At 36.0% G+C, this 17,657-nt stretch overlaps 1 protein-coding gene across 1 annotated transcript in view; it reads right to left on the bottom strand.

Moving 5' to 3' along the window:
* The window catches only part of LOC141301015 (A disintegrin and metalloproteinase with thrombospondin motifs 20), a 144,329-nt gene that overhangs the window by 46,458 nt on the left and 80,214 nt on the right, over window positions 1-17,657 (bottom strand). The window contains exons 14-23 of the mRNA XM_073831270.1: window positions 17,476-17,621; window positions 17,070-17,251; window positions 13,898-14,034; window positions 13,664-13,781; window positions 7,406-7,501; window positions 6,865-7,031; window positions 5,480-5,609; window positions 5,262-5,388; window positions 4,919-5,129; window positions 3,461-3,625 (exon numbers count right to left, since the gene is read on the bottom strand). Coding sequence (XP_073687371.1) covers window positions 3,461-3,625; window positions 4,919-5,129; window positions 5,262-5,388; window positions 5,480-5,609; window positions 6,865-7,031; window positions 7,406-7,501; window positions 13,664-13,781; window positions 13,898-14,034; window positions 17,070-17,251; window positions 17,476-17,621 — 1,479 coding nt within the window. The remainder of the gene's footprint in view (window positions 1-3,460; window positions 3,626-4,918; window positions 5,130-5,261; window positions 5,389-5,479; window positions 5,610-6,864; window positions 7,032-7,405; window positions 7,502-13,663; window positions 13,782-13,897; window positions 14,035-17,069; window positions 17,252-17,475; window positions 17,622-17,657) is intronic.

Here is a 17,657-nt window from a genome sequence, read left to right on the forward strand (position 1 = left end):
CGACTTTGTTTCTCAGAATTGCGACTTGTTTCTCAGAATTGCGACTTGTTTCTCAGAATTGCGACTTTGTTTTTTAGAATTGCGACTTTGTTTCTCAGAATTGCGACTTGTTTCTCAGAATTGCGACTTTGTTTCTCAGAATTGCGACTTTGTTTCTCAGAATTGCGACTTTGTTTCTCAGAATTGCGACTTTGTTTCTCAGAATTGCGACTTTGTTTCTCAGAATTGCGACTTTGTTTCTCAGAATTGCGACTTGTTTCTCAGAATTGCGACTTTGTTTCTCAGAATTGCGACTTGTTTCTCAGAATTGCGACTTGTTTCTCAGAATTGCGACTTTGTTTCTCAGAATTGCGACTTTGTTTCTCAGAATTGCGACTTGTTTTTCAGAATTGCGACTTTGTTTCTCAGAATTGCGACTTTGTTTCTCAGAATTGCGACTTGTTTCTCAGAATTGCGACTTGTTTCTCAGAATTGCGACTTTGTTTCTCAGAATTGCGACTTGTTTCTCAGAATTGCGACTTTGTTTCTCAGAATTGCGACTTTGTTTCTCAGAATTGCGACTTGTTTTTCAGAATTGCGACTTTGTTTCTCAGAATTGCGACTTTGTTTCTCAGAATTGCGACTTGTTTCTCAGAATTGCGACTTGTTTCTCAGAATTGCGACTTGTTTCTCAGAATTGCGACTTTGTTTCTCAGAATTGCGACTTGTTTCTCAGAATTGCGACTTGTTTCTCAGAATTGCGACTTTGTTTCTCAGAATTGCGACTTGTTTCTCAGAATTGCGACTTGTTTCTCAGAATTGCGACTTGTTTCTCAGAATTGCGACTTGTTTCTCAGAATTGCGACTTTGTTTCTCAGAATTGCGACTTGTTTCTCAGAATTGCGACTTTGTTTCTCAGAATTGCGACTTGTTTCTCAGAATTGCGACTTTGTTTCTCAGAATTGCGACTTTGTTTCTCAGAATTGCGACTTGTTTCTCAGAATTGCGACTTGTTTCTCAGAATTGCGACTTTGTTTTTTAGAATTGCGACTTTGTTTCTCAGAATTGCGACTTGTTTCTCAGAATTGCGACTTGTTTCTCAGAATTGCGACTTTGTTTTTTAGAATTGCGACTTTGTTTCTCAGAATTGCGACTTGTTTCTCAAATTGCGACTTTGTTTCTCAGAATTGCGACTTTGTTTCTCAGAATTGCGACTTGTTTCTCAGAATTGCGACTTGTTTCTCAGAATTGCGACTTTGTTTCTCAGAATTGCGACTTGTTTCTCAGAATTGCGACTTGTTTCTCAGAATTGCGACTTTGTTTCTCAGAATTGCGACTTTGTTTCTCAGAATTGCGACTTGTTTCTCAGAATTGCGACTTTGTTTCTCAGAATTGCGACTTTGTTTCTCAGAATTGCGACTTTGTTTCTCAGAATTGCGACTTTGTTTCTCAGAATTGCGACTTTGTTTCTCAGAATTGCGACTTTGTTTCTCAGAATTGCGACTTGTTTCTCAGAATTGCGACTTTGTTTCTCAGAATTGCGACTTTGTTTCTCAGAATTGCGACTTGTTTCTCAGAATTGCGACTTTGTTTCTCAGAATTGCGACTTGTTTCTCAGAATTGCGACTTGTTTCTCAGAATTGCGACTTTGTTTCTCAGAATTGCGACTTGTTTCTCAGAATTGCGACTTTGTTTCTCAGAATTGCGACTTGTTTCTCAGAATTACGACTTGTTTCTCAGAATTGCGACTTTGTTTCTCAGAATTGCGACTTGTTTCTCAGAATTGCGACTTTGTTTCTCAGAATTGCGACTTGTTTCTCAGAATTGCGACTTGTTTCTCAGAATTACGACTTGTTTCTCAGAATTGCGACTTTGTTTCTCAGAATTGCGACTTGTTTCTCAGAATTGCGACTTTGTTTCTCAGAATTGCGACTTGTTTCTCAGAATTGCGACTTTGTTTCTCAGAATTGCGACTTTGTTTCTCAGAATTGCGACTTGTTTCTCAGAATTGCGACTTTGTTTCTCATAATTGCGACTTTGTTTCTCAGAATTGCGACTTTGTTTCTCATAATTGCGACTTTGTTTCTCAGAATTGCGACTTTGTTTCTCATAATTGCGACTTTGTTTCTCAGAATGCGACTTTGTTTCTCAGAATGCGACTTTGTTTCTCAGAATTGCGACTTTGTTTCTCAGAATTGCGACTTGTTTCTCAGAATTGCGACTTGTTTCTCATAATTGCGACTTTGTTTCTCAGAATTGCGACTTTGTTTCTCAGAATTGCGACTTGTTTCTCAGAATTGCGACTTGTTTCTCAGAATTGCGACTTTGTTTCTCAGAATTGCGACTTGTTTCTCAGAATTGCGACTTTGTTTCTCAGAATTGCGACTTGTTTCTCAGAATTGCGACTTGTTTCTCAGAATTGCGACTTGTTTCTCAGAATTGCGACTTGTTTCTCAGAACTGCGACTTGTTTCTCAGAACTGCGACTTGTTTCTCAGAATTGCGACTTGTTTCTCAGAATTGCGACTTTGTTTCTCAGAATTGCGACTTGTTTCTCAGAATTGCGACTTGTTTCTCAGAATTGCGACTTTGTTTCTCAGAATTGCGACTTTGTTTCTCAGAATTGCGACTTTGTTTCTCAGAACTGCGACTTGTTTCTCAGAATTGCGACTTGTTTCTCAGAATTGCGACTTGTTTCTCAGAATTGCGACTTGTTTCTCAGAATTGCGACTTGTTTCTCAGAACTGCGACTTGTTTCTCAGAACTGCGACTTGTTTCTCAGAATTGCGACTTGTTTCTCAGAATTGCGACTTTGTTTCTCAGAATTGCGACTTGTTTCTCAGAATTGCGACTTGTTTCTCAGAATTGCGACTTTGTTTCTCAGAATTGCGACTTGTTTCTCAGAATTGCGACTTGTTTCTCAGAACTGCGACTTGTTTCTCAGAATTGCGACTTGTTTCTCAGAACTGCGACTTGTTTCTCAGAATTGCGACTTGTTTCTCAGAATTGCGACTTTGTTTCTCAGAACTGCGACTTGTTTCTCAGAACTGCGACTTGTTTCTCAGAATTGCGACTTGTTTCTCAGAATTGCGACTTTGTTTCTCAGAATTGCGACTTGTTTCTCAGAATTGCGACTTGTTTCTCAGAATTGCGACTTTGTTTCTCAGAATTGCGACTTTGTTTCTCAGAATTGCGACTTTGTTTCTCAGAATTGCAACTTGTTTCTCAGAATTGCGGCTTTGTTTCTCAGAATTGCGACTTGTTTCTCAGAATTGCGACTTTATTTCTCAGAATTGAGACTTATTTCTCAGAAGTAATGAAAATGTTTTTATTGTATTTATTTATAATATCCCTGGTATTCAACTAGTATATAGTACTATTATGAAAAACGGCACATCCAAAGAGCATGAGGGCATCATGACTCCTCAGAAGGTCGGAATGGTTGGATGTGATTGGCGTATGGCGTCAGCTGCAATCAGTACCTCGCTCCATTCGCTGGCGCTCCAATCGGGACAGGGTACGTCATTACAGGGTTCGCTCAGGACTCTCTGCTGCTCATTACACTCTCGCTCCACCAGCCTGCGGCCCAGATTGTTAATGCAGTACGCCTGTCGCGTCCGTACGCCGTGTCCGCAGCTCTTTGAACACTGCAAACAGAGTCATATTGCATTACTAAACAGCACATAATCACATGCTCATTACACTCTCGCTCCACCAGCCTGCGGCCCAGATTGTTAATGCAGTACGCCTGTCGCGTCCGTACGCCGTGTCCGCAGCTCTTTGAACACTGCAAACAGAGTCATATTGCATTACTAAACAGCACATAATCACAGGAAATAGCAGAAAAATCATTTTTTCGAATTGAACGATTCAAGCTCCAAACTCACAATCTGAAATGATGGTTTGCGAATCATTATTCAGATTGGAATTTAGGAGCGCGAATAATTTTATTCTGATCAGGACTTCGGAGTGCAGATTGCAAATCTTTTCTAATTTCTTTTTTTATTGAACAACACAAAATATCAATCCATTAAAGGCAGTGCAGTTATAAAACAAAGCATTATATATAAATGGTCTTTTGTTGGTTTTGATATTGTGCTCATTTGTAAGTCACTTTGGATAAAATCGTGTGCTAAATGACTAAATGTAAATGTAAAAAAAAAGAAAGAAGCTAGTATGGGTTAGTACTTATTTCTCAGAATTACGACTTTATTTCTCAGAATTGCGGCTAATTTTCAGAATTACGACTTTATTTTTCAGAATTGCGACTTATTTCTAAGAACTGAGACTTATTTGTCAGAATTGCATCTTATTTGTCAGAATTGCAACTTATTTCTCAGAACAGCAACTTTATTTCTCAGAATTGTGACTTTATTTATCAGAATTACGACTTTATTTGTCAGAATTGCGATTTATTTTTCAGAATTGTGACTATTTCTGAGAATTGTGACTTATTTCTCAGAATTACGACAAATTTTCAGAATTGCAACTTTATTTGTCAGAATTATGACTTTATTTATCAGAATTAAGATTTTATTTGTCAGAATTGCGATTTATTTCTCAGAATTAAGACTTATTTCTCAGAACTGCGACTTATTTGTCAGAATTGTGACTTATTTCTCAGAATTAAGACTTATTTCTGAGAACTGTGACTTATTTCTAAGAATTGTAACTTATTTCTCAGAATTATAACTCATTAAATCTGTCGTTTGGCCTCTTCATATTTAAGGAGTGAACTATATTTTCCAAAGTTGGGGGTCACTTGTTATAATTTTCAGGACATTCATATTTCATTTTAATCTTAAAAACATGGTAAAAATTATTTTTTTAGTGTCAGTTGACACTATTTCCCTCAAAATCCCCTCAGTAAAGACCTTTTCTAATTATTATATTGAGTTAGGGTAAGGAAAACTGAGGATATAAGCTATATTGTGCATCACCTGAGACCAGGCGCTGTACTGCCAGCTCTTGAGCAGACAGTCACCGTGACATCCCTCTCGCGTCTGCAGTTTGGGCAGGTCTGCGCAGGCTCTGCCCTCCATGCGCTCGCTCAGCCTCTTGTTCTGACTGTAGCGCATGCACAGCACATCCAGCGTACGGTAACCTGGCCCACACTTACTGGAACAATCGCTTCGACCCGCGACATGCCACCTGAGAACGACAGAGAAAAACATTAAAACACAACGATTTTCGGTTTGTCTGATTTGTGCAAAGTGTTTTTTGTTATGCTTATTTTTTTAGCCAATAAACCAAAAAAATGTAATTGCATTTTCTGCGGTGTACCTGAGTTCACAGTCGGTATTGCAGGGCTCCGTGGTGCCTCTGGGTCGAGGTAGATTCTCACATCTCTGCTCCGAAACCACCAGATGATCGCTTTTACGAACACACATGGCCTTCCGACGCCGTTCACCTGCAGACAAGCGCACACAGGTGAAAAATAGGTGATTTCCTTTTAACTATAAAGGTGTTCAAGGACAGAAAACCAGGCCAAAGACTCAAACCTTGACACATGCGGCTGCACTCCTGCCAGGGGCCTGACGGATCCCACACAAACTGCTCCCTCTGCTCCTCGATGGGAATACTGAAGGAATATCTGACGTCAGGATTATACAGGTTTCCCACGCACAGAACCTGAGACGACAACAGATTATTAGACAGGAAGACTGTAAATCACCTTACAGTGCAGATTAATTTTATTAAAGAATTTTATTAATTAATTAATTAATTTTATTTATCAGTATTTTTTTCTAGTAAACATTCTTAAATCATACAAGAAAAAATATATAAAATAATCTAAAATATATATTTTAAAAAAGTCAATTAAATAATTTATACCTGTTTAAATACTTGCAATGAAACTGAATTAAATTTAAAATAGAAAAATATAGATTTTTTTTTTTTTGCCTTGTCAGCTAACTAAAATGAAATCAGGTAAGGACGTTTTATTAAATCACTTAATTAATAAATTATTTTATTTAGCAGTATTTTTGTCTTTTTTCTAGTAAACATATCAAAACATTCTTAAATCAAGAATAAAGTCTCATTACCTAAAACAAAACAAAAATAAATCTAAAATACAAAATAAATAATAACATAAAAAAATGTATATTAAATATCAGTTTAAATAAAGCTGAGAATTGCAATAGATTGCAATAAAGCTGAGAAAAAACGTTTGTTTTTGCCTTGTCAACTACTTAAAATAAAATTGAAGCACTAAAGTGACTATAACTGAAATAAAAATGAAGTAAAGATACATTAGTTAAATTACCTGAAAAATCTAAATTTATAAATGTATATTTTTTTCAAAAAATATATTATATATAAAATCATTGTTTTTAAATTAATTAAACTGAAATAGAATAAATCTTAGTTTTTGCGATTTTTAAATATTTCTTTTATCTTTTACATTGGCAGCTAACTGAATAAAATAAATAAATAAATAGTTGAAGCACCACCCACTACTGAAAATAATAATTTTTATATAAAATCATCTGAATGATTTCAAAAAAATTATTTACAAAACCTTAAAATCTATATTTTTAGAAATATAAATTGTATTTTTAAAAATTAAATTCTAAAAATAAAAGCTCATTTAAAATATTACTAAAAAACATAAAAGAGTATAGAAATAATACTTAAACATTTTTGTCTATTAATTATATTTTTACTAAAAAAAAAAGATACCAATAAAAGCCTGCAGTGTGGTTTCATCCTGTGCTCTAAACCAGGCATAACTAAATGTGTGATCCTGGACCATAAAACCAGTCCTAAGTGTCAATTTTTCGCAATTGAGATTTATACATCATCTGAAAGCTGAATAAATAAGATTAGGACGATATTTGGCCAATATACAACCACTGGAAAATGTAAAATCTGAGAAAATTGCCTGCAGCACGAGCTCCTCCTCGATCCTTTGCGTGCAGTTGATCCGCTCAACCGTTGTGTTTGATCCGCTGTATTCGATTTCTGCTCCCTTAAATGTAATTTCCCTTTTAAACATGGACACCACGAAGTTCCCGTTCAGGAGGAAGTTGGACTGACTGTCAGAAAGAGCTGCGGATGAGAAAGATCAGATGTGGACAGTGAACCTCAGGTGACGTCTCATTCATCATCTGTGTTTGTTTGTGTTTATTTGGCCTTTTGACTCGCGTGTGAACAGCTATACAAACGTCCCGGACACACTCGCTCACTTTCATTAGCACCTCGGCGTCTGTCAATCATCTGGTGTTTGCTTTCTCTGTGACCCCAAATTCCCGGAAGTTACCATTGTAATACCACAGCTGTTCTGGACATGTGCCATTGCAATACTGTGGTATTCTTCATTTGAGTACCATGTAAATATCATGGCATTCAGTATATATATTACAGATCAGAGTACTGTGGTATTATCAGGGTAATCTGGTCTGGTTATGTGTGTACTAACTCACCGAGGTAGTTATCATCTTCTGGTAATCCTGAGTAGCTGACCTGCTTTATATCGATGTTGGTCGCACCAGCAGGAATCCGAACCACAACGTTATAACCTACAACACATGAGAGCGATGAGAACGAGAGCAGGAACTTCAGAAAATAATAAGAAGGAAGGGGATGGGAAACACCAGAGAGCACTGAGAGAATGAGATGAGAAACTCCAGAGAGAAATGAAAACAATATGAGAAACACCAGCGAATGGTGAAAAAGAGAAGAGAAACAACAGAGAATGGTGAGAAAGAAATGAGAAACACAAGAGAGGAATGAGAATGAGATGAGAAACAACAGAGAATGATGAGAAACAAATGATAAACACCAGAGATTAATGAGAAACAAATGATAAACTCCAGAGATTAATGAGAAACAAATGAGAAACACCAGAGATTAATGAGAAACAAATGATAAACTCCAGAGAGGAATGAGAAACAAATGAGAAACACCAGAGATTAATGAGAAACAAATGATAAACACCAGAGATTAATGAGAAACAAATGAGAAACTCCAGAGATTAATGAGAAACAAATGAGAAACACCAGAGATTAATGAGAAACAAATGAGAAACACCAGAGATTAATGAGAAACAAATGATAAACACCAGAGATTAATGAGAAACAAATGAGAAACACCAGAGATTAATGAGAAACAAATGATAAACTCCAGAGAGGAATGAGAAACAAATGAGAAACACCAGAGATTAATGAGAAACAAATGATAAACTCCAGAGAGGAATGAGAAACAAATGATAAACACCAGAGATTAATGAGAAACAAATGAGAAACACCAGAGATTAATGAGAAACAAATGAGAAACACCAGAGATTAATGAGAAACAAATGATAAACTCCAGAGATTAATGAGAAACAAATGAGAAACACCAGAGATTAATGAGAAACAAATGATAAACTCCAGAGATTAATGAGAAACAAATGAGAAACACCAGAGATTAATGAGAAACAAATGATAAACTCCAGAGAGGAATGAGAAACAAATGAGAAACACCAGAGATTAATGAGAAACAAATGATAAACACCAGAGATTAATGAGAAACAAATGAGAAACACCAGAGATTAATGAGAAACAAATGATAAACTCCAGAGATTAATGAGAAACAAATGAGAAACACCAGAGATTAATGAGAAACAAATGATAAACTCCAGAGAGGAATGAGAAACAAATGAGAAACACCAGAGATTAATGAGAAACAAATGATAAACTCCAGAGATTAATGAGAAACAAATGAGAAACACCAGAGATTAATGAGAAACAAATGATAAACTCCAGAGAGGAATGAGAAACAAATGAGAAACACCAGAGATTAATGAGAAACAAATGATAAACACCAGAGATTAATGAGAAACAAATGAGAAACACCAGAGATTAATGAGGAACAAATGATAAACACCAGAGATTAATGAGAAACAAATGAGAAACACCAGAGATTAATGAGAAACAAATGATAAACTCCAGAGAGGAATGAGAAACAAATGAGAAACACCAGAGATTAATGAGAAACAAATGATAAACTCCAGAGAGGAATGAGAAACAAATGAGAAACACCAGAGATTAATGAGGAACAAATGAGAAACACCAGAGATTAATGAGAAACAAATGATAAACTCCAGAGATTAATGAGAAACAAATGAGAAACACCAGAGATTAATGAGAAACAAATGATAAACTCCAGAGAGGAATGAGAAACAAATGAGAAACACCAGAGATTAATGAGAAACAAATGATAAACACCAGAGATTAATGAGAAACAAATGAGAAACACCAGAGATTAATGAGAAACAAATGAGAAACACCAGAGATTAATGAGAAACAAATGATAAACTCCAGAGAGGAATGAGAAACAAATGAGAAACACCAGAGATTAATGAGAAACAAATGATAAACTCCAGAGAGGAATGAGAAACAAATGATAAACACCAGAGATTAATGAGAAACAAATGAGAAACACCAGAGATTAATGAGAAACAAATGATAAACACCAGAGATTAATGAGAAACAAATGATAAACTCCAGAGATTAATGAGAAACAAATGATAAACTCCAGAGATTAATGAGAAACAAATGAGAAACACCAGAGATTAATGAGAAACAAATGATAAACTCCAGAGAGGAATGAGAAACAAATGAGAAACACCAGAGATTAATGAGAAACAAATGAGAAACTCCAGAGATTAATGAGAAACAAATGAGAAACTCCAGAGATTAATGAGAAACAAATGAGAAACACCAGAGATTAATGAGAAACAAATGATAAACACCAGAGATTAATGAGAAACAAATGAGAAACACCAGAGATTAATGAGAAACAAATGAGAAACACCAGAGATTAATGAGAAACAAATGAGAAACTCCAGAGTGGAATGAGAAACAAATGATAAACACCAGAGAGGAATGAGAAACAAATGAGAAACACCAGAGATTAATGAGAAACAAATGATAAACTCCAGAGAGGAATGAGAAACAAATGAGAAACACCAGAGATTAATGAGAAACAAATGAGAAACTCCAGAGATTAATGAGAAACAAATGAGAAACTCCAGAGTGGAATGAGAAACAAATGATAAACACCAGAGATTAATGAGAAACAAATGAGAAACACCAGAGATTAATGAGAAACAAATGATAAACTCCAAAGAGGAATGAGAAACAAATGAGAAACACCAGAGATTAATGAGAAACAAATGAGAAACTCCAGAGATTAATGAGAAACAAATGAGAAACTCCAGAGTGGAATGAGAAACAAATGATAAACACCAGAGATTAATGAGAAACAAATGAGAAACACCAGAGATTAATGAGGAACAAATGATAAACACCAGAGATTAATGAGAAACAAATGAGAAACTCCAGAGTGGAATGAGAAACAAATGATAAACACCAGAGATTAATGAGAAACAAATGAGAAACTCCAGAGATTAATGAGAAACAAATGATAAACACCAGAGATTAATGAGAAACAAATGATAAACACCAGAGATTAATGAGAAACAAATGAGAAACACCAGAGATTAATGAGGAACAAATGAGAAACACCAGAGATTAATGAGAAACAAATGATAAACACCAGAGATTAATGAGAAACAAATGAGAAACACCAGAGATTAATGAGAAACAAATGAGAAACACCAGAGATTAATGAGAAACAAATGAGAAACTCCAGAGTGGAATGAGAAACAAATGATAAACACCAGAGATTAATGAGAAACAAATGAGAAACTCCAGAGATTAATGAGAAACAAATGAGAAACACCAGAGATTAATGAGGAACAAATGAGAAACACCAGAGATTAATGAGGAACAAATAATAAACACCAGAGATTAATGAGAAACAAATGAGAAACACCAGAGATTAATGAGAAACAAATGATAAACACCAGAGATTAATGAGAAACAAATGAGAAACTCCAGAGTGGAATGAGAAACAAATGATAAACACCAGAGATTAATGAGAAACAAATGAGAAACACCAGAGATTAATGAGAAACAAATGATAAACACCAGAGATTAATGAGAAACAAATGAGAAACACCAGAGATTAATGAGAAACAAATGATAAACACCAGAGATTAATGAGAAACAAATGAGAAACACCAGAGATTAATGAGAAACAAATGAGAAACACCAGAGATTAATGAGAAACAAATGAGAAACACCAGAGATTAATGAGAAACAAATGAGAAACTCCAGAGATTAATGAGGAACAAATGAGAAACACCAGAGATTAATGAGAAAAAAAATGAGAAACTCCAGAGATTAATGAGAAACAAATGAGAAACTCCAGAGTGGAATGAGAAACAAATGATAAACACCAGAGATTAATGAGAAACAAATGAGAAACACCAGAGATTAATGAGAAACAAATGAGAAACACCAGAGATTAATGAGAAACAAATGATAAACACCAGAGATTAATGAGAAACAAATGATAAACACCAGAGATTAATGAGAAACAAATGAGAAACACCAGAGATTAATGAGAAACAAATGAGAAACACCAGAGATTAATGAGAAACAAATGAGAAACACCAGAGATTAATGAGAAACAAATGATAAACACCAGAGATTAATGAGAAACAAATGAGAAACACCAGAGATTAATGAGAAACAAATGAGAAACTCCAGAGATTAATGAGGAACAAATGAGAAACACCAGAGATTAATGAGAAAAAAAATGAGAAACTCCAGAGATTAATGAGAAACAAATGAGAAACTCCAGAGTGGAATGAGAAACAAATGATAAACACCAGAGATTAATGAGAAACAAATGAGAAACTCCAGAGATTAATGAGAAAAAAAATGAGAAACTCCAGAGATTAATGAGAAACAAATGAGAAACTCCAGAGTGGAATGAGAAACAAATGATAAACACCAGAGATTAATGAGAAACAAATGAGAAACTCCAGAGTGGAATGAATAACAAATGATAAACACCAGAGATTAATGAGAAACAAATGAGAAACTCCAGAGTGGAATGAATAACAAATGATAAACACCAGAGATTAATGAGAAACAAATGAGAAACTCCAGAGATTAATGAGGAACAAATGAGAAACTCCAGAGTGGAATGAATAACAAATGATAAACACCAGAGATTAATGAGAAACAAATGAGAAACACCAGAGATTAATGAGAAACAAATGAGAAACACCAGAGATTAATGAGAAACAAATGAGAAACACCAGAGATTAATGAGAAACAAATGAGAAACACCAGAGATTAATGAGAAACAAATGAGAAACACCAGAGATTAATGAGGAACAAATGATAAACACCAGAGATTAATGAGAAACAAATGAGAAACTCCAGAGTGGAATGAGAAACAAATGATAAACACCAGAGATTAATGAGAAACAAATGAGAAACTCCAGAGATTAATGAGAAACAAATGAGAAACACCAGAGATTAATGAGGAACAAATGAGAAACACCAGAGATTAATGAGGAACAAATAATAAACACCAGAGATTAATGAGAAACAAATGAGAAACACCAGAGATTAATGAGAAACAAATGATAAACACCAGAGATTAATGAGAAACAAATGAGAAACACCAGAGATTAATGAGGAACAAATGATAAACACCAGAGATTAATGAGAAACAAATGAGAAACACCAGAGATTAATGAGGAACAAATAATAAACACCAGAGATTAATGAGAAACAAATGAGAAACTCCAGAGATTAATGAGAAAAAAAATGAGAAACTCCAGAGATTAATGAGAAACAAATGAGAAACTCCAGAGTGGAATGAGAAACAAATGATAAACACCAGAGATTAATGAGAAACAAATGAGAAACTCCAGAGATTAATGAGAAACAAATGAGAAACTCCAGAGATTAATGAGAAACAAATGAGAAACTCCAGAGTGGAATGAGAAACAAATGATAAACACCAGAGATTAATGAGAAACAAATGAGAAACTCCAGAGATTAATGAGAAACAAATGAGAAACACCAGAGATTAATGAGGAACAAATGAGAAACACCAGAGATTAATGAGGAACAAATAATAAACACCAGAGATTAATGAGAAACAAATGAGAAACTCCAGAGATTAATGAGAAAAAAAATGAGAAACTCCAGAGATTAATGAGAAACAAATGAGAAACTCCAGAGTGGAATGAGAAACAAATGATAAACACCAGAGATTAATGAGAAACAAATGAGAAACACCAGAGATTAATGAGGAACAAATGATAAACACCAGAGATTAATGAGAAACAAATGAGAAACACCAGAGATCAATGAGAAACAAATGAGAAACACCAGAGATTAATGAGAAACAAATGAGAAACACCAGAGATTAATGAGAAATAAATGATAAACACCAGAGATCAATGAGAAACAAATGATAAACACCAGAGATTAATGAGAAATAAATGAGAAACTCCAGAGATTAATGAGAAACAAATGAGAAACATCAGAGAGCAAAGAGAAACACCAGAGAGTGATGAGAAAAAGATGAGAAAACATCAGAGAGTGAAGAGAATGAAATAAGAAACACCAAAAGTGTTGGTGAGAAAGTGAAGTGGTGAGAAAGAGATGAGAAACACAAGAGAGAAAAGATGAAAGAAAAAAATGATCAACAAATGAAAAATAAAGGACAGAAGTAATTCCAGGTCTGTCATTTCCCAGCATTCACCTCACTACAAACCTTACAAAAGGGATGAGAGACAGAGAGCAGAGTGGTCCATAGTGTCTCACCGTATTGTGCGTTGTTGAAGGTTCCAGCGAGGGTCTTACACGAAGAGTTGTCTCCTCCACAGACGCCACACTTATCATTTCTGGCCTTTGAGTTCAAAACGTGGTCACAACCTGCTTGCTATTATACACACACACACACACACACACACACACACACACACAATAAGAATGTCAGTTTCCATTTGGTAATCATCTAGTACCATAGTATTATCATTTTTAGATGTCATTTCATACCCGGCAAAGACCTTGTACACAGATGTCATATGTGTCCGGTCCACACGGGGTCCCGTCGATGACCCGATCCCTCAGCTGATAGTACGCCATCGTCCCAGTCACACGACAAAAGAGTTTACAGCGATCCTTCATTAGAACTGAGAAGCAAGAGAGATGATTGTGAGACTGATGAGTTTGTTTTTTGACAGTATTTCAATATTATTTTAAAGTTTCTCAATACTAGAGTTCAGAAGTTTGGGGTCAGTACAGTTTTTTATAATAATGAGAAAAGAAGAGAAACACCAGAGGGATGAGAAAGCTGTGAGAAACACCAGACAGAGATGAGATAACACCTGAAAATGATGAGAAAGAGATGAGAAACACCAGAGAGAGATGAGAAAGATATAAAAAAACATGAGAAAGAGATGAGAAACACCAGAAAACAATAAGATGAGAAACACCAGAGTGATGAGAAAGCTGTGAGAATCACCAGTCAGAGATGAGAAACACCAGAAAATAATGAGAAAAGATTAAACACACCAGAGAGTGATGAAAAATAGATGAGAAATGCCTCTGATGTAATAAGAAACACCTGAAAATGATGAGAAAGAGATGAGAAACACCAGAAAATAATGAGAAAAGATGAGAAACACCAGACAGAGATGAGAAATACCAGAGAGAGATGAGAAAGAGATGAGAAATACCAGAGAGAGATGAGAAAGAGATGAGAAATACCAGAGAGAGATGAGAAAGAGATGAGAAATACCAGAGAGAGATGAGAAAGAGCTGAGAAACACCTAAAAATGATGAGAAAGAGATGAGAAATACCAGAGAGAGATGAGAAAGAGCTGAGAAACACCTAAAAATGATGAGAAAGAGATGAGAAATACCAGAGAGAGATGAGAAAGAGCTGAGAAACACCTAAAAATGATGAGAAAGAGATGAGAAATACCAGAGAGAGACGAGAAAGAGCTGAGAAACACCTAAAAATGATGAGAAAGAGATGAGAAATACCAGAGAGAGATGAGAAAGACCTGAAAATGATGAGAAAGAGATGAGAAATACCAGAGAGAGATGAGAAAGAGCTGAGAAACACCAGAGAGAGATGAGAAAGAGATGAGAAATACCAGAGAGAGATGAGAAAGAGCTGAGAAACACCTAAAAATGATGAGAAAGAGATGAGAAATACCAGAGAGAGATGAGAAAGAGCTGAGAAAGACCTGAAAATGATGAGAAAGAGATGAGAAATACCAGAGAGAGATGAGAAAGACCTGAAAATGATGAGAAAGAGATGAGAAATACCAGAGAGAGATGAGAAAGAGCTGAGAAACACCAGAGAGAGATGAGAAAGAGATGAGAAATACCAGAGAGAGATGAGAAAGAGCTGAGAAACACCTAAAAATGATGAGAAAGAGATGAGAAATACCAGAGAGAGATGAGAAAGAGCTGAGAAACACCTGAAAATGATGAGAAAGAGATGAGAAATACCAGAGAGAGATGAGAAAGACCTGAAAATGATGAGAAAGAGATGAGAAATACCAGAGAGAGATGAGAAAGAGATGAGAAATACCAGAGAGAGATGAGAAAGACCTGAAAATGATGAGAAAGAGATGAGAAATACCAGAGAGAGATGAGAAAGACCTGAAAATGATGAGAAAGAGATGAGAAATACCAGAGAGAGATGAGAAAGAGATGAGAAACACCAGAGAGAGATGAGAAAGAGCTGAGAAACACCTAAAAATGATGAGAAAGAGATGAGAAATACCAGAGAGAGATGAGAAAGAGATGAGAAATACCAGAGAGAGATGAGAAAGAGCTGAGAAACACCTAAAAATGATGAGAAAGAGATGAGAAATACCAGAGAGAGATGAGAAAGAGCTGAGAAACACCTAAAAATGATGAGAAAGAGATGAGAAATACCAGAGAGAGATGAGAAAGAGCTGAGAAACACCTGAAAATGATGAGAAAGAGATGAGAAATACCAGAGAAAGACGAGAAAGAGATGAGAAAGACCTGAAAATGATGAGAAAGAGATGAGAAATACCAGAGAGAGATGAGAAAGAGCTGAGAAACACCTGAAAATGATGAGAAAGAGATGAGAAATACCAGAGAGAGATGAGAAAGAGCTGAGAAACACCTGAAAATGATGAGAAAGAGATGAGAAATACCAGAGAGAGATGAGAAAGAGCTGAGAAACACCTGAAAATGATGAGAAAGAGATGAGAAATACCAGAGAGAGATGAGAAAGAGATGAGAAAGACCTGAAAATAATGAGAAAAGATGAGAAACACCAGACAGAGATGAGAAATACCAGTGAGATGAGAAAGACCTGAAAATGATGAGAAAGAGATGAGAAATACCAGAGAGAGACGAGAAAGAGCTGAGAAAGACCTGAAAATGATGAGAAAGAGATGAGAAATACCAGAGAGAGATGAGAAAGAGCTGAGAAACACCTGAAAATGATGAGAAAGAGATGAGAAATACCAGAGAGAGATGAGAAAGAGCTGAGAAACACCTGAAAATGATGAGAAAGAGATGAGAAATACCAGAGAGAGATGAGAAAGAGATGAGAAAGACCTGAAAATAATGAGAAAAGATGAGAAACACCAGACAGAGATGAGAAATACCAGTGAGATGAGAAAGACCTGAAAATGATGAGAAAGAGATGAGAAATACCAGAGAGAGATGAGAAAGAGATGAGAAAGACCTGAAAATAATGAGAAAAGATGAGAAACACCAGACAGAGATGAGAAATACCAGTGAGATGAGAAAGACCTGAAAATGATGAGAAAGCGACAAGAAACACTGCTCCACGCTCCACCGTCTATAAACATGTCAGAGCAGCAGCGATAGTTTCTGATCGTCTAATGAACTCATTCAGAAGTCTACTTCTGTGTGTCACAGACTGTATGATTTCTCCATTTCATCTGTCAGTGAGTGTCTGTACAGCATTTACTTCAGATAAAAGCATCTGGCAAATGCATGAATGCGGTCGGCACACAGTGTGCTGTTCATCAGTGTTTGACGAGCTCAGCACATTTATTGTGAAGCGGCGCTGTAAGGCTCTGTGTCTAGAAAACCATTACAATAATAGCTGCAGGTCTGATCTGACACTCATCTGTGTGTGTGTGTGTGTGTGTGTGTGTGTGTGTGTGTGTGTGTGTGTGAGGGGTCAGAGGTCAAAGTCACTCACTGCCGCTGTACTTCGGCACCCAGCGGACGGAGGGTGGCAGTCCATTGATGTTGAAGTGTTTCCCATCAAACTGCGCGCACTGCTCTTCCCTGAAGTCCCTCTGGCCGCGGGGACACGGATCTGTGTTACACGAGCGGAACTTCATTCTGCGGCCGACGCAAAACCGGCCTCCATTTCTTGGCCTGAGAACCAAAAAGATAAGAGAGTCTTTTGATAGGAAGGAATTATAAATAATGTTATTTTAGGCCCATAAACATCGTATTTCAAGAAAAAAAAAAAAAAAAAAAAAAAAATATATATATATATATATATATATATATATATATGTTGTGCATGGTTTTTATTGATTTAATTTGAATATTTTTTATTTATTTTTTTAGTCAGAAACGTGTGTTGATGCACTCACTCAGGTTTATTGCAGTCTCTGGTTGTGCTGCGTGTTCCTCCTCCACAGGTCCTGGAGCACACACTGTAGGGCCCCCAGGGGCCCCATTCACCATGAACTGGCTTCAAGTCCATCTCTTTATTCACACACATGCCGTGCATGCAGTACTGAAAACACACAAACACACATCACACCAGAAATTA

The sequence above is a fragment of the Garra rufa genome, chromosome 25 (genome assembly GCF_049309525.1).
Source record: "Garra rufa chromosome 25, GarRuf1.0, whole genome shotgun sequence".
NCBI lineage: Eukaryota > Metazoa > Chordata > Actinopteri > Cypriniformes > Cyprinidae > Garra > Garra rufa.